The 26523-nt window shown below is 49.6% G+C and overlaps 1 protein-coding gene across 2 annotated transcripts in view; it reads left to right on the top strand.

The window, feature by feature from the left end:
* LOC119174142 (uncharacterized) overlaps positions 1 to 26523 on the top strand; it is a 131299-nt gene that overhangs the window by 66123 nt on the left and 38653 nt on the right. For both annotated transcript variants that reach the window (XM_075896092.1, XM_037424961.2), the window contains exon 6: positions 24156 to 24324. In XM_075896092.1, the coding sequence (XP_075752207.1) occupies positions 24156 to 24324 (169 nt within the window). The remainder of the gene's footprint in view (positions 1 to 24155; positions 24325 to 26523) is intronic.

The raw sequence follows: 26523 nt of genomic DNA, 5'->3' as shown, positions 1-26523 counted from the left end.
GCTATTTGAACGAAGACCAATCGCGGAAGTCGCTCTCATGATTTAGGAACCATGTCTTGGTAACCTGAGATACGTAAAACTGGACACGTGCTAATTTAGATGACTCATTCCGGTTTTTGTAGACACCTACGTGGTCATAGTTGTCGAGCTAGTCTTCGACATCTTCGCCAGGCAGACCAGAGAAGATTGGAGGCTCCCAAGGGGGGTTGTTGACCGGGCTAGGGTTGGCGGTGGGTGGTAGCGCCGGCGGGTGGTTTGGTTGGGCTTGCTCTTGCGCCATGGCACTCTGCTTGCGCAAGCGACGTCTTGAACGAAGCTCCAGGAGCTGGCTTTGGATGGAGAGAGATCGAAGAGATCGGGAAGCAAGCTCCACCACTTGAAATACCATGGTTCAGCTGACTCTTTATTCAAGCAACAGCAAGATGGCGCCAATGATGAAGAACGAAACGAAGACTGATGATGGTAATTGAGAGATGAGGAAGATGAAGTCCAATGAATCCTTACAATATATATATCTATATATATATATATATATATATATATATATATATATATATATATATATACATTATAAAAGAGATTTATTGAGCGGAAACGTTGTTGCCAGTCTGGCAATGCACCAGCCGCAGTTCGCGAGCTTGAGCCTCTGCTGCACACTCGATGCTGCTGCCTCTGCACCCGGAGTACTTCCTCTTCTTTACAATGGCTCGCGGAAAAAAGGAGCCATACTGGTGACTTAGTTCTGTGCAGGCGGCGTAGAACCATGATACTGCTTGAGTCTCTGCACGTGGACAACCCCGCGGTTGCGACGTCGCAAGTCTGACGGTGGCGTAAGAGGCTCAATGAGGTAATTTGCTGCAGAAGTCTGTTAGAGAATACGATATGGCCCGTCGTACTTTGGCAGGCGTTTGGAAGAGAGCCCACGTGTGCGATGCGGCACTGACAGCCACACAAGGACACCCGCAAGAAAAACTGGAGTTGATGTCTGGGCACCACGAATTGCTTTTTGCCGGTTGTGGTCATCGGAGGTTAAGCGACGAGCTAACTGGTGACATTCCTCTGCGTGTCTGGCGGCGTCCAAGATCGGCAGCCATTCGTACGCGTCCGGTCCATAGAGCAGAATAGTGTCAATGGTGTGGGAGGGGGTGACAGCCATAGAGGAGGTAAAATGGGGAGAAACCTGTTGTTGCTTACGTTGCCGTATTATAGGCGTATGTAATGAATGGGAGAACTAAGTCCTAGTTAGAGTGATCAGGCGTCACGTACATGGAGAGAACGTTACCGAGAGTATGATTAAAGCGCTCGGTATTGGTTTGAGGGTGGTAAGCAGTACACGTGCGATGTACAATAGCACACTCAGCGAGCAATTGTTCAATGACCTCAGACAAGACGGCGCGGCCACGGTCGCTGAAGAGTTCCTGAGGGCCTCCATGACGCAACACAAAACGACGCAGCAGGAAATTGGCAACCTCCTGTGTTGTAGCCGTTTGAAGAGCAGTGGTCTAAGCATAGCGCGTTAGGTGGTCGATAGCGACTAATATCCACCTGTTGCCAGTCGGAGTCAATGGAAGGGGACCATAAAGTTCTATTTCGACCGGTTTGAAGGGTCGGGAAAGGCATGGTAAAGGCTGCAGTTCACCGGTGGAGGCGTGCGGTGGATATTTTCGGCGCTGACATTCGGCACAAGAGCGGACGAAGTTGCAGATGAAGGTATACATGTCACGCCAGTAGTAAAGGTGTCGAAGCCTCTCGTAGGTCTTGAAGACTCCTGCGTGGCCACATTGTGGGTCAGCGTGGAAAGAGGAACAGATCTGCGACCTCAGGGTTCGTGGAACGACGAGCAGCCACTTGCGTCCCTCTGGTGCGTAGTTGCGTTGATGGAAAAGCGTCTCACATATCGAGAAGTGTGGAACTTGGCGCCTGAGCATTCGCGTCGTTGGGAGTTCAGAAGTGTCGGAGAGATTTTTGAGAAGAGACGCAGTCTACGGGTCATTGCGTTGTTCGATAGCAATGGAGTCAAAGTCAAAAGATGACAATATGTGATCGCAAGCGGAGTCAGCTGTGGCATTCTGAGAAAGAGGGTAACGGGAAAGGGCATCAGCATGCTTCCGTCCTAACCGATAAACCACGCGTATGTCATAATCTTGGATTTTCAACGCCCAGCGAGCGAGGCAGCCAGATGGGTCTTTTAACGTCGAAAGCCAGCACAGCGCATGGTAGTCGGTCATGACGCCAAAAGAACGGCCATATAGATATGGGCGAAACTTTCCAAGAGCCCACACAATGGCCAAACACTCCCTTTCTTTCACGCTGCAGTTGCTCTCTGCCTTGGTGAGTGTGCGACTAGCGCATGTCACGACGTATTCCGTATGCTCCGGTTTACGCTGTGCGAGCACAGCACCCCGGCCTACACCACTTGCGTCGGTGTGGATTGCAGTTTGAACTTCAGGATTGAAATAGCGTAGAATGGGTGGCGTCGTGAGAAGCCGTCGCAAGGTGGTAAAAGCCTCGTCGCAGGCAGGGGACCAGGATGAAAGGTCTTTACAGTTGCCGAGGAGTTGCGTGAGAGGTGATATATTAGTCGCAAAGTTTCGGATGAATCGCCGGAAATAAGAACACAAGCCAATAAAACTCCGAAGTTCTTTGATAGTGGCAGGTTTAGAAAACGCCGTAACAGCTTGCAATTTTTCGGGATCCGGAAGAATGCCTTCCTTGGAAACAACGTGGCCCAAAATGTTCAGTTTACGCATGGCAAATCGACATTTTTTAAGGTTTAATTGCTAACCGGTGTTGGTCAAGCAAGTGTAGACGTGCTGAAGGCGACGTTAGTATGTGTTGAATTCAGGGGCGAAGAGCAGAATATAATCGAGGTAACACAAGCAGATCTTCCATTTTAGTCCACGCAGAATGTTGTCCATCATTCGTTCTAAAGTTGCAGGTGCATTGCAAAGTCGGAAGGGCATGATGGTGAATTTATATAAGCCGTCTGGCGTGACAAAAGCGGTTTTGGGGCGATCGGCTTCCGCCATGGGCACCTGCCAGTAGCCTGACCGCAAATCTAACGAGGAAATGAACTCGGAACCCTGTAAACAGTCGAAAGCATTGTCAAAGCACGGCAGTGGATAGACATCCTTCAGCGTGATCTTGTTCAATCGCCGGGAATCGACACAGAAACAAAAAGAATTGTCTTTATTTTTGAACAGGACCACCGGAGACACTCATGGGCTTTGTGAAGGTCGAGTAACGCCTCTGCAAAGCATGTCGTATACTTGGTCAGAAATGACGTGGCGTTCTGTAGCGGACACTTATTATGGTCGTTGTCGCAGCGGTGAGTTGGACCCAGTGTTGATGTGGTGTTCTACTGCCAAGACATGGCCGAGAGATGTTTGTGCAACGTCGACAGAATGGCGGTAGCACTCAAGCATGGTCAGGAGCTGTGAACGCTGCAGAGATGTCAAATATTCAGTGATGTATAGTTGAAATATGCTTGCTGACGTTAGGTCAGCCGCGGAGACGACAGCCAGTTTACAGACGGAGGTATAAGGCACCTCATCTGGGACGGATATAGTTCTCTTAGAACTGATCATCTCGACATGGCCAAGCCACTCGTGACAAAGTAGGCATAAAGGCAATGACTCATGATTATAAATTGGCATTGTGGTTGAGTCTTCTACAAGGTCGAGAGCAGCAAAAAGCAGTAGGAGGGTTCTTCGAGCGACGAATACTTGAGATGGTGTGAAGAAGACCGTGCCATCGGATATGGCGCTGCATGAAACTGGTACGAACGCAAAAGAGCATGGAGGGATGTAGGTGTCGTCGTTAACGACAAGTTTAATGGCAGACTGGGTGTCGATGGATGCTCGGTCATCCAGTGAGCAAAATTCACCCTCAGCCCGTGCACAGTTGACTACGGCGTTATGACACGACAAAAAGTCTCATCCCAAAATAATAGTATGAGAGCACAATGAAAGAACGATGAACGCTACCGTATACGAAACGTCCTGAATTGTTACGCGAGCTGTACATACTGCGGTCCGTTGAACAGGTTGCACACTGGCTGTGCGAAGCGATAATCCCGAGAAAGGCGTCGTAACCTCAAGAATTAAGCGTCAAAATCCAGCATCGATAACAGAAACACCTGCACCGGTATCTACAAGAGCGACAGTAGGCATATTTTCGATGAACACATCAATAACATTGGTAGGTGACGAATGAGGACTTGGGCAAACCGAAACTTGCGCAGTTCTTGCCTCAGGAACTGCGTCGTCTAGTTTTCCTCCTCGTTAGGTGTGGGCCGTCGACGCATAGGAGAAGGCGAGCGGTGGTGTGGAGAGGGCGAGCGAAGACGTCCCGACTGAGGGCGGTTGTCGTCCTGGTAGCGGGCTGGCGTTCGAGGAGAGGAACCGTAATGCGCGTCGGAGTCAAGCGGGAAGAAGGGCTCACGGCGGTTTTCATCGGTTATATGCATCCGGCGGGGGCAATACCTTGCGAGGTGTCCGGGGTATTGACATACGTAGCATATCGGACGATTGTCGAGGGTGCGCCACGGGTTAACGGTGCTAGTGCTGGTCCAGTGAGCCGGATGTGGGGGATAGCTTGCGCGAGGCTAAAACAGAGGTGCCTTGCTAGTTGGCATGGCTCCATCCACCGCATAGATGAGTGGAGCAGCCACAAGATTATGCTCGCGGGCAGCTGGTAGGGCCTCGGCGACCTCTCCTTGAATGACGCCACAGAGAGAAGATGGTAAAGTTGTGGTAGGTTTTGGTGTGAAGGGCACCAAGCATGGCTGTCGTGCGACTTCTTAGCGGACAAATAATTTTATTTCGGCTATAAGCAACGCTTTATCATGACCGTTGGTCACCCTGGACAGTGATGCCATATCGTGCACTGGAGGACGTCTTGTCAGAGCTCGCTGCTTCCGCAATTCATCGTAGCTTTGGTACAAGCTAATTACGTCGTTAACTGTGGTCGGGCTCTACACCAAGAGCATTTTAAAAGCGTCGTCGTCCATCGCCTTCAGGATGTGCTTACATTTTTCAGCTTCCGTCATTGGGGCGTTCACGCATCTGCGCAAATCGACGACGTCTTCTATGTAACTCGTGAAGGGTTCACCCTTTTCTTGTGCGCGTGTGCTAAACGCTGCCCGGCCCGAAGTTTTCGGATGGCAGGTCGATCGAAGACTGCTACAATCGACGTTTCGAATTGAGGCCACGTTTGAACGTCTCTCTCGTGGTTTCTAGGCCAAAGGCTGGCTACACCCGTGAGGTAGAAGGACACACGTGTCAACTTGTCCACGTACACTGATCTGTTCAAAGCGCTCACACGATCGAAAGTCGAGAGCTAATCTTCAACATCGTTGTCATCTGTTCCGCTGAAGATTAAAGGCTCCCGCTGAGGAAAACTGCCTGTACAGGTGGCCGGAGGAGCTGGAAGCGTCTGCTGAGCAGCGTCCGGCATACCAGGAAGTAGCCGTCGAAAACAGAGTTCCAGGATCGTAGCGGGGACGTATAGGGGATGGTACCAAGCACGGCTCCACGAAATATAAAGGAGATTTACTGAGCGGAAAGGTTGTTGCTAGTCTGGCGATATGCCAAACTAGCAACAAAATATATATATATATGTATATATATATATATATATATATATATATATATATATATATATATATATATATATATATATATATATATATATATATATATATATATATATATATATATATATATATATATATATATATATATTCACACGTTTGAATGATGATCCTTGTAATACTGGCGCACACCCACAAAGGGGGATTGGCCAAGAACGCAGGATATTTAAGGCAAAGACTTATGGCTTTAAACACACAGAATAACTTTAGACTGAGGAAATATATATATATATATATATATATATATATATATATATATATATATATATATATATATATATATATATATATATATATATATATATATATACCAATGTTTAAAATTCTCATATATACCCAATGAAGTGGCTGGGAGGATAGCCGCTGTGGTAGCTCAGTGGTAGAGGATCAAACACGTTATTTGAAGGTCACAAGTTCGGTTCCTGCCTACGGCAAGTTATCTTTTCACCCACTTTTCTTTCTTCTCATTATCTTACAGTTTGGTCTATAACCTCCCCTATACTTTCCTTGGCATTATTGTCTGTTCTATTTCATTGATATTGTGTCAAAACACGAAAAAAACGAGCCCTTAAGTATACAATTCTTTCCTATATATATATATATATATATATATATATATATATATATATTTGTATATATATATTTATATATATATATATCGTTACGAGAAGGAACACGGAAAACTAGGCGTCTGAAAATATATTTACACAGCGCTGACGCGCAAGCTAAGGTGGAGAGCAAATGCTGTGCCCTACACCAAAATCACGTCGTCTTTCTCCGCAGCTATCTAAGCGCTTTTATGGTACATTGTCTCATAACATAACCCCCGGGTTCTGAAGCACCATCTCGGTGCTTTCTATGATGTTGCCGAGTGGTAAAGCTTAAGGCAAGATACATGAACAATGTCTGTAGACAGTGAAGGGAAGGAGGAGGAAGACTCGAGCGGGGCTATCTCGTAGGTCACATCTGTCACCTAGCGCATTGCGTGGTAGGGTCCTTAGTAGCGGGAAAGCAGTTTTTCAGAAAGTCCAACGCACCTGGTCGGAGTCCGCAATAGCACAAGAGAACCCGGAGTAAAGGAAACTTGGCGATGATGAGAGTTGTAACGCTGCCGCTGCCGATCTTGCGATGCTAAGAGGTGCTGACACGCAAATTCTTGTGCTTTTCGAGCTCTGGTGATAGCATCGCGGGCGTATTCGGTCGTCGAGTCGACAGCTGTCGGAAAGATTGAGTCAAACGGTAAAGTTGGATCACGGCCAAACAGGACATAGAAAGGTAAAAAACCGGCTGCATCGTGGCGTGAGGAATTATAGGAGAACGTAACGAAAGGCAATGCAACGTCCCAGTCCTGGTGGTCGGACGATACGTACATGACGAGAATATCGCTTAAAGTCCGGTTGAATCACTCGGTCAGTCCGTTAGTTTGCGGGTGGTAGGCTGTTGTAAGTTTATGTTTTGTCTCGCTGGAGTGCAGCAGGTTGTCGATAATTCGGGGAAAAAAATAGCGCCTACGATCTGTGAGGAGTTGGCGAGGTGCGCCATGCTGGAATATGACGTCGTGCAGGAAAAAATCGGCAACGTCCGTGGCACAGCTGGTTGGTAGAGCCTGTGCGATGGCGTACCGGGTTGTGTGATCCGTCGTAACAGCTATCCACTTATTCCCAGAAGTGGACGCAGGGAAATGGCCTAGGAGGTCAAGACCAAGTCGAAAGAATGGATAAAAGGGAATGTCAAGTGGTTGTAGGAACCCAGCAGGGCTCACCGAAGGTTTTTTTTGGTGTTGACACTGGTCGCATGAGGCGATATAGCTGCGGACCGAGCGATAAAGAGTGGGCCAGTAAAATCGACGCTGTACACAGTCATACGTCCGAGACAGTCCGAGGTGACCGGCAGTGGGAGCGTCGTGGAGCTGGCCGATCACGATCACACGTAAATGGGAAGGTGTCACAAGGAACAGTTCGTTTCCATCAGGGCGGACGTTGTAACGGCACAATATGCCATCCTTGAGCACGAACAGTTGAGTAGACGGTTCGGGTGCCACAGAATGAAGCTTCTAGATGATGTTACGTAAGACAGGGTCTCGGCGCTGTTCCTCACGGATGTTGCTTAAGGCGAAGAGAGACAGGACGCGTGGCATTTTATCGAACACCTCAGGTGGGTCCACTGGATTCCAAGATAAACAGTCAGCGTCATGATGTAAGCGGCCAGATTTGTAGGACACTGAGTAGTTATACTCTTCGAGCCGTAATGCCCATCGACCAAGGCGCCCAGTGGGGTCCTTCAAGGATGCGAGCCAGCAAAGTGCGTGGTGATTGGTTGTGACGGTGAAATGTCGACCGTGTATATAGGACCGAACTTTCGCTACTGCCCAAACGAGACAAGGCATTCCCTTTCGGTGATTGAGTAATTCTTTTCCGCCTGTGAGAGGAGACGGCTGGTATAGGCGATAACGTGGGCGCAGCTGCTTTGATACTGGACCAAAACAGCACCAATTCCGTGGCCACTGGCATCGGTGCGGACTTCTGTAAGAGTGGAATTGTCAAAATGGGCCAGAACAGGTGGTTCTGTTAGCAATGCAATAAGTGTAGAGAACGCCGTAGCCTGCGCAGCACCCTATGTGAATTAACATCTTTCTCAGTAAGTTTGTGAGAGGGCGGGCTACTTCCAGATAGTTGGTCACAAAACGTCGAAAGTATGAGCACAGCCCGAGAAAGCAGCGGGCTTCCTTGGTGCAGGTCGGAATGGGGAAGTTCCGCAAGCTTTATCGGGATGCGGGCGTACACCAGAGGAGTCGACAAGGTTGCCCAACATGGTTATTTGCTGGCGTCTGAAGTGGCACAGACGAGTTCAGTTGGACCGGCATTGCGAAAAACAGCCAGTATTGAGGATAGGCGGCCGAGGTGGGTTTTAAAGGTCGTAGATAAAACAATAACGTCGTCAAGATAACATAGACAAATTGACCATTTCAACTCACGCAAAAGAGAGTCTATCATCCTCTCGAAGGTGGCCGGAGCGTTGCATAACCTGAAGGGCATGACCTTAAACTGGCAAAGACCTTCGGGCGTCACAAAAGCGGTCTTTTCGCGGTTCATGTCGTCCACAGCAATTTGCAGGAACCCTGATCTTAGATCAAGGGATGAAAAATACTTAGCGCCATGAAGACAATCCAGGGCGTCGTCTATGCGCGGTAGAGGGTAGACGTTCTTTTTAGTAATCTTGTTCAGATCTCAGTAGTCAACACAGAATCGCCAAGTGTTGTTCTTCTTTCTAAAAAAAAACTACAGGGGAAGCCCATGGACTACATCATGGCTCAATTATGTCTCTGGCGAGCATTTTGTCGACTTCTGCTTGAATTATGTGACGCTCGGTTGGAGATACGCGGTATGGCTGTCGATGGACTGGAGAGGCATCGCCGGTGTCAATGCGGTGCTTTACAGCAGTAGTTTGACCTAGCGGATGATCACAAAAGTCAAATACACCCCAGTATGACTAAAGGGCGTGAAGAAGGGCGTCATCTTGATGCGGCAAAAGGTCTGACGCGATCATTTTTTAACGTCAGCAGGCGGGTTTGCTGCGAAGATCAAGCATGCGTGTAGCTACAGTGTCCAGCATCGTTCGAAGACAGAGCTGAGATGACGCATTCGTCAGAGGGAGTCAGCACGGCGAGGGCATTTTCATGCGGGAGCACTTGTGGACACAGAGCAAAGTTGAGCACAGGAATCAAGGCGTGGTTTGCACGTAACTGAATAACAGTGTGTGGTAAGGTAACACTTTGAGTCAAAAGAATGGATGTAATGGGCGCGAGCACGTAGTCGTCATCGGCTACAGGTGGTGAGGGCATTACGGTGATGCAGGTCACAGTTTGCGGTGACAAACGGACATGCTCAGCAGAGCACATACGAGCTTGGAATGGACTGGGCGGATCAATCGGACACGGTAGGTCAAGTTGCACAGAACCAGCTGCGCAGTCGATGAGGGCGGAATGAGGGGGCAAAAAGTCAAGACCAAGGATCACATCATTGGTGCAGTGAGAGAAAACAGTGAAGAGAACTGAAGTTTGACGGCCGGTGATAGTGACGCGTGCAGTACAGACGCCAATAACAGAAGCCGTACCACCATCATTAACACGAACACTGCGTGAAGAGGCTGGAGTAAGGACTATCTTTAAGCGGTCACGAATGTGCAAGCTCATCACAGAAATATTGGCGCCAGTGTCCACCAAGGCTTCAAAAGATAAACCGTCCACTTCAATGTCGATCAGACTCTGATTGGTCGGCAGCGTCAACAGAGGAATTGGAGAGCAAGTCGTATCAGCAGCGTCACTTCCAGCAGCTGCAGCCGTTAGTTTTCTGAAGAAAACCACCGGGCAAAAGATGGGGCGGGGAACGGGGTGGCGGCGGAGACCTGGAAAATCTACGTTGAGGTGAAGGTGAGCGACTGTACTGGGCAGTGGTCGTAGTGGACGGGTCGTAATTAGCTGAGCCATCACGCCGTGGTAGTTCCTGGCCACAGAGACGGGCTGGTGAGTGGAGGTTGGAGAAGCTTGAGTTTGCCCGATACGGTGAGGTCCACGTGCTTCAGCAATAGCGGGAAATGTGTCCCACTCGTTCATATCGAAAGCAAATCGGCCTGTCATCAGGCATTCTCCACGCATTTCGGTTAGGGTTACGTGGAGCAGGGCGGCGATAATGTTTTGGGTGGCTAGAGGTAGATGAACTGACAGCGTCGGGATGGTGCACAGAACAGACCGTGTGAATACCCTCGTTGGCTAGTTCTTGGTGAACAACGGTCTGTATTAGCGAAATGGTCGGATGAGGATCACTCGGTGCTAGTGCTCTCAAGGATGCTGGTGATATGGCCTCAATTTCGCGGCGTACGATTCTCGTGATGTCACCAGAGTGTGAATTGGGCTGGGTCGCTATACGAAGATCCTCCCAAGTTGACGTCGCAGCAGTGTTGGGAAGGCGTGTAATGTGGTGGGCGATGCGATGGCTTTAAGCCTCTTGAAGGCGTTGGCACTCCGCGATAACATCTTGCACGGTGAAACAGGCTCTGCACACAAGCAGGTTAAATGCATTGTCTGCGATGCCCTTGAGCACGTGCGCTACCTTGTCTGCTTCAGCCATGGGTTGGTCAATTTTACGGCAAAGGGTCAGCACATCTTGTATATACGCCAGATAGGACTATGTGGACGTCTGAACACGTGTGCCAAGTTCTTCTCTAGTGGCCTGCTTGCAGCCGGCAGATTGACTAAGCTCGCGCAACTTGGTCTTGCATGCGTCCCAGCTAGTGACCGCGTCCACATTGTTAATAAACAATGCCTTGGCCGTTTCTTGCAAATAAAGATGATGTTTGCCAGGATCAAGGCTGGGTTCCACTTGTGTTTTTCGCTGACGAGCTCGTAGAGTGTAAGCCACTCATCCACGTCCTCGCCTTCTGTTGCCGAAAAGTTGCCGGGATCGCTGGGTGGAGCGGCCACGAGAAAAACAAGTGAGGCCGGCGCCATCGATGTATTGGGCGCGGCAGTTGACGAAGCGTTGCAGCCGCTGGACATGTCGGAAGCAGTGACTAGGCGTCCGCTGCGTAACTCCGTCGTGCGTTGTAACCCAGCACCTTCCATTGAAATGTTACGTGATGGTACACGCGAAACTAGGCGTTTGAAGATATATTTACACAGCGCCAACGCGCAAGCCGAGATGGAGAACGAGTGCTCTGCCCTAACCCCGCCGCGGTGGTCTAGTGGTTAAGGTACTCGGCTGCTGACCCGCAGGGCGCGGGTTTGAATCCCGGCTGCGGCGGCTGCACTTCCGATGGAGGCGGAAATGTTGTAGGCCCGTGTGCTCAGATTTGGGTGCGTTAAAGAACCCCAGGTGGTCTATATTTCCGGAGCCCTCCAATACGGCGTCTCTCATAATCATATAGTGGTTTTGGGATGTTAAACCCCTCATATCAATCGAGTGCTGCGCCCTACACCGTCGTCCTTCTCCGCGCCTATCTAACCGCTTTTGTGGGACATTGTCTCATACAAATATATATATATATATATATGATATATATATATATATATATATATATATATATATATATATATATATATTGAAACGATTATGCGCAAGCCTACGGGGCGCGGAAGAAGAAGAAGAGTATTGGAGCGGCACCTGGACTGTGTGGTTGGGTGGAAGCGTTCTAGGCCTGTCTCAGAAGTACGCTGCTATTTCACAACGCCATTTCACCTCATCTGTAAACAAACACAGTCACTCGTAACAGTTTGGTGGAGGTGCGGTGTACATCGATCTGGACGACCCAGATCTACCGATTTTGCGACGGAGCAGACGCTTGGCAGGCTTGCCACCGCAGCTACCAGGCATGGAGGACGCGGGAGCAGGCCATAACAACCTCGTTGCTGATGAGCAACACGCTCACCCGCCAGGACAAGATCGCTGCGGCATGCCGGAACGTCAGCCGAGGACCTTTTCGGGGCAGCCGGATGACGATGTTGACGACTGGCTCAAACACTACTAAAGAGTGAGTCGCAGCAACCGCTGGAGCACTGCTAAGCAGCTCGAGAACGTGGTGTTTTTCTCGTCAGCACCGTGTCTCTTTGGTTCGACAACTATGAGAGTGCATTGACCACATGGGACGTTTTCGTGGACGAGCTGAAGTGGTGTTTTGGAGACTCAACAGCTAAGGTCAAGCAGGCGGAGAAAACACTTTCACGCAGAGCTCCGTTACCTGGCGAAACATGCACCACCTACATCGAGGCCGTCTTGAAGCTTTGCGAAATCGTGAGTGCGACCATGTGTGACGATGATAAGGTAGGTCATCTGCACAAGGGAATCGCGGAAGACGTGTACAAGTTTCTTATCACTAAGGAAGACATACCCACACCTTCCGACCTAAGGAGACACTGCCGAGCGTTAGAAGCGCTAAAGAGAAGGAGAGTCCTACCGAAATTTGGACGTCTTGAGAATGTGCCCACGATTGCAAGTGTCAACCTTCCATCGCAGGACGACATCTCTTCTCTTTTAAGATGAGTGGTTACTGAAGAACTTGCTCAACTGCGAGCTGTGGACACCACTGGTTTCTGCCATCAGTGTGCATTCGACCAACGGCCCCGTGAACCACTGGTACCTCGGATGCGACAGAGCTGCTTTGAGCCTCACCCGAATTACACCGATCGGTTCGAACGAAGGAGTGAACGACCACTCGAAAACCAGGAACGCAGGCAAGCTGCGTCACAGCGATTCACTCCTCGACCACCATCGCCCGGATTTTATCAACCGTCGAGGTTTACTTCGCCAGGAACGACTAGACGTGACACGCGTACTTGCTACAACTGCGGGCTACCGGACACATCGCTAGGTACTGCTACCGTCGCCAGCAGCGAGCTCCACGATTCAACGTGTACACGCCCTATGTACCTGCTGGCGAGTCTCGACCATTTCAGGGCATTTTCCCACAGCAACACACAGCACGTGCTCACTCGCCTTGCTCCGACCGCAGCGTTACCCCACCACCTGCACGCCAACAGCGATCCCCGTCTCCGCGTCGCTGCTCGGGGACGCCACCACCACTGGGAAACTAAGTGGTGTGACCAAAAGGGGCGAGGCCGCAAAATCATCTTCCGCAAGACCCCCTTGTGTTGTAATGGTTGAGAACAAAGTGAGTGTTTTTGTAGACAATGTGAGTACTGTTGCACTAGTTGATACCGGTGCTGCCGTTTCCACAACGAGCAGGCCTTTTAAAAAATCGCCTTGGGACGAAAGTAATGTTTGCTTGGAATCGGAGTGCTACGTTCCGCGGCGTAGGGGGAGAAACGTTGAGCCCGGTTGGAGTTTGTTCTGTTTTACTTTCTGTAGGAAATCAAACGTTTCGAGCTGAACTAACGGTGCTTGCATGAGCAACCCACGACGTCATTCTAGGTATAGATTTTTTGCGGGAATGTGGTGCAACTCTAGATTGTGGTAGTGGTGGGATTATTTTTCGTCCCGTGTTGCCGTCTCCATTGACGAAAGATGCCGTTGATGACTGCTTGGAAGTGTTTTCCGTGTCTGAAGACGTCTGCTTGGCCCCACATACCGCAATGTTTGTGCGTGTAAACTCTTCGCGTTCTTGTGCGGGTTCTTACTACGGTTTAGCCGAGCCGAACTTCAGTAACGCACTTAAGAAAAACGTTATTGTGCCTCGTTGCCTCGTGCTTACCGTCGATGGTTGTGCCAATTTGTGGACTGTGAACGTTTCCGCGCAGCCCATATATCTGCCTGCAGGACTTAAATTGGCAAGCTTTCAAGAGCAAAGTACTCTTACCATACGGTCACTCCAACTGTCGGTGGATGTAAAGAAATTCCACGCCAACTCGTACCCTGACTATTCTGCCAGCATTGGCCGTATGATTAACAAGTCACTTCCATCAACTGAACGGCCGCTGCTGCAGGAGGTGATCGCACGCTACGCCTCAGTCTTTGACTTTGCCCAAGACGAGACGTCTACCGTTACGCCACCGTCTTCACGTACGCAACACCACATCTATACAGGCCAAGCACCGCCAATACGCCAGAAGCCCTATCGCGTATTGCCTTCCGAAAGAAAAGTCTTCGCTGAGCAAGTTGAAGACATGCTAAAGAAGGGCGTCATACAAGAATCGTGTAGTGCATGGGCAGCTCCTGTCATTTTAGTGAGGAAATAGGATAATTCATGGAGATTCTGCGTAGACTATCGTCGCCTAAATGCCATCACAAAAAAAGACGTCTACCCTTTGCCACGCATAGATGACGCCGTGGACTGCCTGCATTCTGCCTCCTATTTTTCTTCTGTTGACTTGCGTTCTGGGTATTGGCAAATTCCTGTGCATCCCTCAGATAAAGAGAAGACGGCCTTCGTAACACAAGACGGTCTCTTTGAGTTCAACGTTATGCCCTTTGGTTTGTGCAATGCTCCAGCGACATTCCAGAGATTTATGGATACAGTGCTCCGTGGACTAAAATGGGAAATTGGCATGTGCTATTTAGATGACGTGATTATCTACAGCAAGACTTTTCAAGAGCATAACCACCACTTGTCGCTTCTGTTTGAATGCTTACGCAAAGCTGGCCTTGTTTTAAACTCAAAGAAGTGTCATTTTGGAGAACGTCAAGCCCTCGTATAAGGCTTTCTCGTGGATAAAGAAGGCGTGCGACCAGACCCTCAGACACTGCAGTGGTTCGCAACTTAGAACCACCACGAACAGTGAAGGACCTGCGAAGTTTTCTGGGTCTGTGCTCATATTTCCGCCTATTTATAAAAACTTCGCACAACTTGCCTCCCCACTGACGTCCCTTCTTCATAAAGACACACCGTACCCGCGGGATGATAAATGTGAGGCTGCATTTCAACAGCTAAAGTTTTTATTGACTTCAGGACCCATCCTAAAGCATTTTGATCCTGATGCTTTGACTGAACTTCATACTGATGGTAGTGGGCTAGGTGTTGGTGCTGTGCTGGTCCAACACTGCAACAGCCGTCAGCACGTCGTAGCATATGCTAGTCGGACACTGACCCGAGCAAAGACGAACTACACCGTCACTGAGCTCGAGTGCTTAGCAGTCGTCTTCGCCATTCAGAAGTTCCGACTGTATCTACATGGCCGCGAGTTCACAATAGTGACCGATCACCACTCACTATGCTGGCTTGTGGGACTTTATGACCCGTCTGGCCGGCTGGCTCGTTGGGCGTTGCGCCTCCAAGAGTACAGCTTCTCTGTTACCTATAAGAGCGGACGATGTCACACAGATGCCGACTGCTTATCCCGCCTTCCTTCAGTACACACCAATGCTGACGACAATGACATTGATGACTATTTAGTTTCTGTCTCGTCCGACTTCCCAGATACCAGCAGCTTCAAACGTGAGCAGCAGCGCGACCCTACCCTGAAACCCTTGCTCGAAGCTGCACATAACTCCGTCGCCAAGCACTTTAAAATCTCAAATGGCTTGCTGTATAAAAGAAACTATTCAGCCGATGACCTCCCTTTGCTTCTGGTGGTGCCGGAAAGCCTGCGCCAGGTCGTCCTTCGTTCTGCGCACGACTACATAACATCCGGTCATCTCGACTTCACACGTACGCTACATCGACTACGTGAGAGGTTCTACAGGCCGAAAATGTGGAAGACCACAAAACAGTACGTCACCAACTGCGCTATATGTCAGCACCACAAGCGACCCACCACTGCCCCGGCAGGTTATTTGCAGCCCATCCCTCCACCGACATCCTCTTTTGAAAAAGTTGGCGTCGACTTGCTCAGACCCCTTCCTAAGACCCCATCGGGCCACCGAACTTTTATAGTGTGCATGGATTATTTAACGCGTTATACGGAAATGGACGCACTGACATCGGCTACAGCAGCCGCTGTTTCTTCTTTTCTGTTACAACGGGTCATGCTGCGTCACGGTGCTCCACGGGTTGTCATCAGTGACCATGGACGACAATTTATGACCGATGTGTTTGAAGAAATTTTGCGCCTCTGTGATTCTTCTTATCGCCACTCCACCCCTTACCATCCGCAAACTAACGGTCTCACTAAGAGAACAAATCGAACTCTCACGAATATGCTATCGATGTACGTTGATGCTGACCACAGGAACTGGGACGCCCTCTTACCGCTTGTTACTTACGCGTATAACACCGCCAAGCATGAAGTTACTGGACATTCGCCCTTCTTTCTGCTTTACGCACAAAATCCACAGACTTTTCTGGACACTCTATGACCTTTCTCGCATCAGGAAGATCTGTCCATCGCTCAGACGTTGTGTCGCGCTAAACAAGCACGTCAACTAGCGCGCCTTCGAACATTGTCTTCGCAAGAACACAGCAAGAGTCGCTACGATGCCAAGCATATCCACGTAGAGTTTTCTCCTGGTGACTACGTGTTGCTGTGGACTCCTGTTCGTAAAAAAGGATTGTACCGGAAGTTTCCAGCAAATTATTCCGGACCATTCGTGATAGTCACTCGTCTCAGTGACGTGAATTACGTTGTCGCCCGAGTCACAGCCAATAACCGGCGTTCGCGCACTACGCAAATTGTTCACGTAGTCCGCCTCAAACAGTACCATCATAGGCCTATTTAACTCGCTCGGCGAGCTTTGTCTGTCGCTGGGGAAAATGAAACGAAGATGCGCAAGCCTACGGGGCGCGGAAGAAGAAGAAGAGTAGTGGATCGGCACCTGGACTGTGTGGTTGGGTGGAAGCATTCTAGGCCTGTCTCAGAAGTACGCTGCTATTTCACAACGCCATTTCACCTCATCTGTAAATGAACACAGTCACTCGCAACAATATATATATATATATATATATATATATATATATATATATATATATATATACATTGTCATGACCAAGAAAGACGCTGGTGCTTTGGCGCGTGGGCAGCTAAGGGTAGGAGGAGCAAGACGAAGTCAGAGTAGAAAAGCTTGCCCGACGAACCGGTGTTGTGTCTGTCTCGTGTCTCGTTTATTACAATGGCGCAGCCGAAGAAGAAGAAGTCATACGTCCCGGCTTCGCAATCCAGGACAGCCGTGATAAGCACCGCTTGAGGACGGCGTCAAGGCCTCTTCGGCAGCGGTTCACCTGCCGCCACTGCCACCACCGTTCGGGGACGGTGTCCATGCCTCCTCTGCGGCACCAGGGCATCACTCAATGGACACTATGCTACCACTTCGCGACTGAGATCCGCACCGGATCCTGTCCATTGGGAATGCCGCTCACGCTTCCCATGGCCTACATTCTCGTTGCCGCACTCTTTCAACATACGAGCTGCCAGGGAACGCCGTCCAGGCTTCTCTGCTCGTCAACATCACCAACGTGAGTGCTGCAACCGCTACTCATTCGAAGACCGCGATCACCAACGCTTCGAACTTCACACACGACAGCGCCGCGAACCTGCGGCGTACCATCGCACTACTCCGCGTCAATACTGACGAACTGACAGCGTTAATCTCCGAGCGAGCTTCTACAATGTTGCCAGAATTGCGTGCCACTAACGCCGTGTTGGACGTAGCTGCCTCGCACGACCATGAGGCAAGCGCATTGGAGCAACGCAGGCAGCTTTGGGGCGCCCTCCTGCAGCTCTCAGACCAGCTCGACGGCGTTGCCTCAGTGATATCCGCATTCTCACGTGCCGCCCCACCATCGCCGTCTAGCTAAGAACTGCCGGAATTTGACGGAGTCCGGAACAACGCCGACAGCTGGATGGCAACCGTCAACGCGCTAGCAATGCGCGTGGCCTGGACGGAATCTCAGAATTGGACCGTGGCTATAGACCGGCTTCGGGAAGGTGCGGCGGCGTGGCACCGGTATGAAGGCTGGAAGCAGCAGTCATGGGCGGAGTGGAGCTGCAAGCTCATAGATGCTTTCGGTCCTAATCTTTGCCACCTCTCCACCACGACCCCGTCCAACCTGGCCGGCATCGAAGAGCAAACTCCAGAGGCTTTCCACCTCGAGGCTGCAGCTGTGCGCTGCAGCTTACCACACGAGAAGTTTCCGAAGCAAGTTCACTGCGGCCAGAAGCCACTACTGAAGTCGGACCTCTTGAAGGGCGTTGCTCCAATGAAACAGCAGCAGAGAATCATCTCGACTGTGCTGCATTGCCCTTCACCAACGCAACCCCATTCGCACACCGAGCTGCAGTGGAGCAACACCTCGAAGGTTCCTCGGAGCCCTCCAGCCGCGCGGCAGAAAGCTTCTCCGCCTGTCCTACGAATGACGTCAGACGCAGGTGCGACACGCCACTGCTGCTCTCAGTACCCGCGCCGGTACGCGATGCCATCATGTCAGTGGAAGAGGCTGATACCAGTTCTCATACAGCTCAGTTAGAGAAGCCAGCCCCAATATCACCTTTACTGAAGCAAGTGGAGACACCAGCATTGCCTATGCTTGAATCGCCTACGGTGATGGCGCCGGTAGAGCCCAAGGTAACCACTGCTGGTGCCACTGACCAAGATCATAAGGACAAAGTTGGCGCTCAAGATGTAGACAGCAGCCAGTCTCGACCTCCCGATAGACTTGTGGAAGACTCTAGCACCCAGTTTCAGCGTGGCCAAGGCCGAACTCCGAGATGCAGCCACTATATCGACCGCCAGATCTACCTTTGGCAGATACCGGGACCAAATCGCGGCCGAGAGCGTCGGCCGCAACGGGGCAGCCAGTGCCGGCCGCCTGAGTCCACAGCACTCTTGCAAAAAACATCGTGGCGTGCAAAAGAGCGACCAGCTCGAGGCAGCCAGTGCCGTCCGCCAGAAACTTTGCCGCCAGCTCCGCGCGCGCGCAGTCATGGCCGAGTGTCATGACCAAGAAAGACGCTGGCGCTTCGGCGCGTGGGCAGCTAAGGGAAGGAGGAGGAAGACGAAGTCAGAATAGAACAACTTTCCCGACGAACGGGTGTTGTGTCTGTCTCGCTTATTACAATACACACACACACACACACACACACACACACACACACACACACACACACACATATATATATATATATATATATATATATATATATATATATTCATATATGTATATATATATATATATATATATATATATATATATATATATATATATATATATATGATGTAACAAAGAGCGGCGCGGCAGCTGTGGGCCATGGGCTGAAAAGCGAGGAAGAGGCAGAATAGAACACCTTGCCCGACGAACGGGTGTTGTGTCTGTCTCGCTTATTACAATGGCGCAGCCGTTCAACGAACCTGTGTGCGACGATCTGCGTGAAGAAACCGTCCTACGGAGCGGACGCACTCTCCAGCAGCCTGCAGCTCCTGCTACCATGGCCATGGCATCCGACCTGGCCACCGCGGGTACCGAAGCCAGCGCGCTGCCTGCAGGTGTCCTTGCCAAACCACAAGGTGACTCCACTGGCTTGTCTTCGCAAACCGCCTCCTTGCCCAGGGACGCCGTACACGCTCCCTTGGACTTTGCCTCAGGTACCATCTTTGGAGCAACGTCAGTACCGTCGCCAGAAGACAGGCATGATTCCTCGCCTGTAGCCGCCAGCGAACTCTGCACGGTTCTGCAGGCCATCGCTACTTCGAGCCAACATATTGCAGACGCCACCGTCGCCCGCCTTCTCAGCAGCCTGTGCACGCACCACGTTGCCTCCTCCGTCTATGGGAGAAATTCCTGACTTTACTGGCGTTGATCAAGACCCAACCGTCTGGCTGGATGAAATCCATTCTTTGGCCCGTCGACATGCACGGACTGACGACGTGACGTTATCGCTAACCGTAAGCTGACTGCGCGAGTCCGCCAAAGCGTGGCATCAATACGATGGCTGCAAGTACAAATCCTGGAGTGACTGGACTACAGCCTTCGTCACGACCTTCCCCCCACTTCCATCCGCATACGACGACCATTTCACGCGCATGCGATCGCGTCGGCAGGCTCCATCGGAAGACGCCTGTAAATACGTCTACGATAAGCTCGGGCTTCTCGACAAATGTGGCATTACATGGATTTCTCAGGCTGCCCGCCAGTATGTCGTTGATGGCTTGGCTGACCCTACCCATGCTGCCAGTCACCTGAAGCCAGTCACCTGAAGCGTCACCCCAGGTTTTCGCTCAAAGGGCAGCCGAACTTCAGCAAAACTATCATCGTCGGCTTAGCTTGGACACATTGGCGGCTGTCCGTTCGACTTACGCCTCCACATGACACGGATGCTTCAAGTGCGGTCGCATTGGCCACAACGCCAAGGAGTGTCGTCAACCCTTCCAGACCCGAATCCACTACCAAGCTTGTCAAACTCCTCGGATGTCCATTCATGTTGAGGGAATAGGTAACGTATCTGCTCTGGTTGATACCAGTGCGGAACGAACGGCGCTACACCGACGTCATGCTCCGGACACTATCCGACCGTGGACGCAAACTCCCCTCTGCGGACTTAGAGGAAGTGCTATGCCAGTCGGAATGCTCGACATTTCAGTCCGTACGGCAGCGGGCACTAAAGTTCTTCCAGCCATTGCCGTCTTTGGAGATCTCCCTGCCGACATGATCCTTGGTGCTGACTTCTTGCTATCTGATGACGTTGCGCTCACCATACATCGCGGCCACGTTGAGCTCCGGTCTTCGACAGCTGGGACTACCGCCAAAACCCTGCCGCCACCGACAGGTGAGCCGTGCATTCCGCCTACCTTATCTTCTATATTGACTCGCCATCAGCCAGTATTCGCTAGCAATACAGCAGAACTGCCAGGCACTAATTTGCTGCTCCATCACATAATAACGGGAGATCATCCGCCTATACGCGTACCACTGCGACAATACGCTGAACAAGAACGGGCAGTGATCGAAGAACAAGTAGATGAAATGCTTGCCGCGGGCATTATTAGGCCGTCATCGAGTCCGTGGGCAGCGCCAGTCGTCCTTGTTCGCAAGAAAAACGGATAACTACGCTTCTGCGTGGACTACAGGCAGCTCAATAAGTGTACAATGCCTGACTCCTACCCTTTACCCCACATTGATGACGCTGTTGATACAGTACGTCACTTCAAGTTCTTTTCATCGCTTGATTTACGCGCAGAGTACTGGCAGATTAACGTTGCGGAGGAAGATCGATGTAAAACGGCCTTTCGCACACCTTTCGGGTTGTATGAATTCAACCGCATGCCGTTTGGACTAAGAACGGCTCCTAGCACTTTTCAGCGTGCGATGAATTCAGTGCTCGGACCACTGAAAATTCAAGCTTGTGTGGTGTACTTAGACGACATCCTGGTCGTTGGCAGGACGGAGGACGAACACCTTCGCAATTTGGACGAAGTACTACACAGACTCTATGCAGCAGGGTTTTGTTTGAACAAAGAGAAATGCCAGTTTGGGGTGTCCAAGATTTCGTACCTGGGACATAACCTATCTCCTGTCGGCATTCAGCCACTCCCGGAGCTAATAGTTGCTGTGTCGCAGTATCCCACACCAACCTGCTTGAAGCAGGTTCAGTCATTTCTGGGTATGGCATCGTACTTGCGAAGGTTTATTCCCCACTTCGCTTCAATCGCAGCTCCCTTGAGCGGTCTTCTTAAAAAAGACGCGTGGTTTGAATGGGGCGTCTCACAAGAAAATACTTTTCGAGCTATAAAACAAAAGCTCACTTGTTGCCCCATACTAAGTCACTTCAATGAAGACTGGTCCACTGAAGTGCACACTGATGCCAGCCAAGTCGGCCTAGGAGCTGTGTTAGTGCAGCGTGATCCAGATGGCGTGGAACACGTGGTCGCTTACGCCAGCCAAAAACTTTCACACACCGAGCCCCACTATCACTCCAACGAGCTTGAATGTCTTGCAGTGGTATGGAGTTTCGATAAGTTTCGACATTATCTTTTCGGGCGTCAATTCACTCTTGTGACTGATAATGCTGCTATGGCATGGATGTTCTCCAAGCAGCAATTTGCCCAGTGGATAATCACGCTGCAAGAATACGATTTTGACGTGCGCCACCGCGCCGGGGGGCTAACCAACGTCACCGATGCACTCTCACGGAACCCCCTTGACTGCGCGCAACAAACCAGGCAAACCCACATTTTTTTCGCCCAGATGGATATATCCCGAGCCCGACAGGAGAATAAAGATTTGGCATCCATTATTGCGTCTATCACTGACAAGGGAAATCACAGTACTTTTGTGATGCCCAATGCCGCATTGTACCGGGGTCACTGGCGAGCGGACCGATCCGAAGAACGTTACCTCCTGGTGATCTCGAAATCTCACAGGTCATAAATATTACGAGCCATTCATGACTCCCCAGAAGGCGGACACAGCGGCCAACGAGCCACACTCCGGAAACTACAAGAACGTTTTTGGTGGCCGAAGATGCAAAGTAGCGTCCGTTCTAATGTCGCCAGTTGCAAAACTTGCCAGCAGTTTAAGCGACTGCCTGGGTGTCAACCTGGATTACTAACACCAATTCAGATACCCGAAACAAATTTCACACGATTGGCATTGATTACATGGGACCTCTACCCACCACCACTGCGGGAAATCGTTACGTCATTGTAGCAGTAGACTACCTGTCAAAATACGTGGAAATGGAGGCCGTGCCATCTCTTGCATCCACTTACCTAATCGACTTCCTCAAGCACGAATTTGAATGGAGACATGGCTTACCAAAAAATATTATATCTGAGCGGGCTACAACGTTTCGTAGCAGGGAACTGAAAAAGTACCTTTGCACGGCAGGCGTGCAGCACCACTTGGCATCCGTATTTCATCCTCAAGCGAACGGCCTTACTGAGAGAACCAACCAGAGCATCCAGGCACGACTCGTTCCATATACGAAGGCAGGGAAAAGAGGAGAGGCCGACTGGGACGTCCACCTTCCGTCAGCCGCTTTTGCGATAAACACGGCACTGCAGACGTCTACCGGGGAAACGCCCAACCAAATTGTTTATGGGAAACTACCGCAGCTGAAAGCAGTCCTCAATATGGATGCTCCCACTGTAATTCCACGTGCCAACGATCGCAAAGCGGCCTGTCAGAAGATCCGAACTGAGGCGATGAAGAAAGCCACCCACGCACAAGAAAATCAAAAGCGCCACTATGACAGACGCCGTAGACCCGCTCCTGCTTACAACATCGGTTACGAGGTCTGCATGACAAGGGGCACCAGCGGGCCTGGCAAGAAGCTACTCCCTAAGTTCTACGGGTGATTCATAATTACTCAGCGTGTAGGAGAAAATACCTGTCGTGTGAACACGTCAGATGCGAGCTTCACTCTTGATAAACGCAAAAGAAACAACTTTGCCGCGCATGTGTCGCGCTTGAAAAAAGCAGTCGGACCGCTGCAGGTGCAATGAACTGTAATTTCTTTTTTTTTCGTTGTCAGGTCCGCAGTGTGGCCGAATGTAACGAAGAGCGGCGCGGCAGCTGTGGGCCATGGGCTGAAAAGCGAGGAAGAAGAGGCAGAATAGAACAGCTTGCCTGTCTCGCTTATTACATAACATATATATATATATATATATATATATATATATATATATATATATATATATATATATATATATATATATAAAGCAATTAAATATTGAGGTTTCCCAGAAGAGAGCTGTCACTTATATCACTGCAAGTTGTGTCTCTTGTCTTCCGAATTGCCTTTGGCCCATAAGAAAAGCTTCTTCAGAGTATATATGTATATATATATATATATATATATATATATATATATATATATATATATATGTGTGTGTGTGTGTGTGTGTGTGTGTGTGTGTGTGTGTGTGTGTGTGTGTGTGTGTGTAAGCAAAGCCATACAGCTACCTCAAACGTCTTTTCATTCATTTGAATTTTTCATACCTTTGAGCTGTTCTATGTGTCTTTTTTTACATCGTGGAACGCAGCGCATACAATCGAAGCTCAGATGGTTCTTGTGTTCTAATATTAACGCAACCCTGTACCCAATGAATCTGTTAACTTTCTTTTCTAATTCATTGCAAAAAAGAAGTATACTGAATTATGTGCATTTCATCGTTTTATTTTGCAGGCGACACCTACCTTGGTCAAGTTCAGACATATTTCTTGCATCCTTTCCTATTACTCACCAATCAGGTATGATGTATACCATGTTGGGTGCTCTGGGCGGTACGATAAGCGTCATAACGCCAGCCACGATGACGCCCCAGGACTTTATGGACAGCATTCATAAATACAAGGTTTGTTCTGAGGTCTTCTCATTATAAAATTATTTCAAAGCATTTTCGTTGATCTCAAAGTCACACCATTTATAACCACAGATGTAAACGAGCCTCTTTAGGGTAATGTGATCTATTTGAAATACCACAACTTCACACATATCTTGAAAGTGACATTGTGTGGGTGAATGAATGTTTAGCTGAGGGAAACAGTGGTCATGGCCTCCGAGATGGTGGACATGCGGCAATATGCATTGCGTGCAGTGGCTCGTTTTGGGAAGGAAAAGAGAAGGAGTGTAATTGTAAAGAGCTTTGTGAAAGCTTGTTAGAGCAATCATTGTTTGAGTACAGTATTGTTACTGTAATAGGTGCGGGACCTCTTAACAGTGCATGCTGGCCGTGCTTGAAGCGGAATATAAACATATACTGTGTCTAGCCCCTGCCACTCAGCACTGCCCTAGCTACGTAATATAAGAAGCCCCATGCTTTCACACGAAAACATAGTTCCAGATATTGTCACCGTGAAAGTGGCAAGGTCGAGAGAATTTCTCTTGTTTAGAGTCTGATCCTGATGATAAGTAAGTTTATTCTTCATCGATTCATATTCGTTGATCAGAAGTGTGTTTATTTTTCATCAATTCTACAGCCTACTTATTTCGGTAACCATCGGTGACTATCAGTAACCATCGAGGTTATCAGTAATCATCGGTAACTGTGGGTAAAGATCAGCATGGCAACGCCCATGCAGTTGCAACCCCCAGTTTTGATCCGATCTGGCCTTTCAGACTCACCCAAAGTGCTCTCAGCTACAAATGAAAAGTGTGATTAGCTATCTGGTTGTCCTGTCTCACCACCGAGACAAAGCATAATGTATGCTCTGTCGTTATTGGTGAGACAAGCCATTTCTTTGAATTTATCTTCGAAGCCTAAAGCGCCCTTAATTCGATAACGGTTAATAGAAACATTTCACAGTATATTCATGGATAATTTGCTGTCAAAGCTCCAAGACAAAAATGCAGAGCAAATACAGGCGCAACTTTCTAAAACACTGGCCCCAGAGAGCATGGAGATGGCTGGCAACACTCGAGGTAGAGTGCACTTGCGTCAAAGGGTGCAGCCATGTTTTACTTTTTAAAGACGATATTTTTTCTTGGGGACCTTCGACGCAAAAATTTTGGTCTGTCTGTCTGTCTGTACATCTGTCTGTTTGTTCACTCTTAACGGCAACGGGTACTTGAAATGGCTGACCCCATCCACAGAGCCGACAAATTTTGCTCAAGATTTAGCATTCACACCTGGGAAGTCGCCAATTAAAAAGAAATTATTGCGCATGTCTGGGGCACCATAATGACACGTATATACTCTGCATGTGCGTATTTTACTAGAAAAGACATTTATAAGTAATTTTAAGGACTGCAGTGCTTATCACGCTGCGCTGACCATGCGATGCTTGCACGAAAAGGCGAGTGTTTCCAATGCTTTGCTAAGACGAGACGGTGATGGCCCCTACCCGTCGCCCTGCGTTCTACACCTTATCACCTCTGAAACGGGCGCGCACACCCATCTAAGAGTCACGCGCTTCGTTTTCCAATAAAACTGCCAGATGGCGCTCATGTCTCACGTATGACGTGACTTGATGCACTCGTTCACCTCCGCTGCACGCTCGAGCCGCTCTAACGCGGTGCCTCCAAAATACCATTCACCCATTTTCTTTCGCAGAACATCAAATAAAAGTTTTGTTCACTCTCTCCACACGCAAGACGACATTTGAAGATTAAATTGCAGATACGGGGCCATTTTTTTCAATCGCTGCCTTCTACTAACTCAACTTGTTGGCGCACACGCCAGGGCGATTCTTAGCAGACGACCAGGTGCGTATCAATAAGTTTGGAGCTTCTAATCACCATTCCTATTGGTTAAGGGGCCCTGTAGCCACACAGTGCTGAAGAGAACTTCTGAGACAGAGTACAGACAGTTCTAGGCATACACTTAGAGTGCCTATCTGTCGGCAGACGGCGCAAAAATTGTTGCGAAAGTGACAGGCGTGAAAGAGCCCTTTCGGTCGATCTAGCCGCTGCCAAATCAGATTCGGCGCGCTTTCAGCGGCCGGAATGCTCAGCGTGAACGAGGCATAAAGCTGCGGACGGCCCCACCGACAACGCTGAAGCGCGACATCGTGTGACAACAAAAATGCTCCGCATTTGAAAGCTTTAAGCCAAT

This window comes from Rhipicephalus microplus, chromosome 5 (assembly GCF_043290135.1).
Source record: "Rhipicephalus microplus isolate Deutch F79 chromosome 5, USDA_Rmic, whole genome shotgun sequence".
NCBI classification, from domain to species: Eukaryota; Metazoa; Arthropoda; class Arachnida; order Ixodida; family Ixodidae; genus Rhipicephalus; species Rhipicephalus microplus.
Note: the sequence above shows the minus strand (reverse complement) of the source record. Positions and strands in the feature narration are given on the sequence as shown.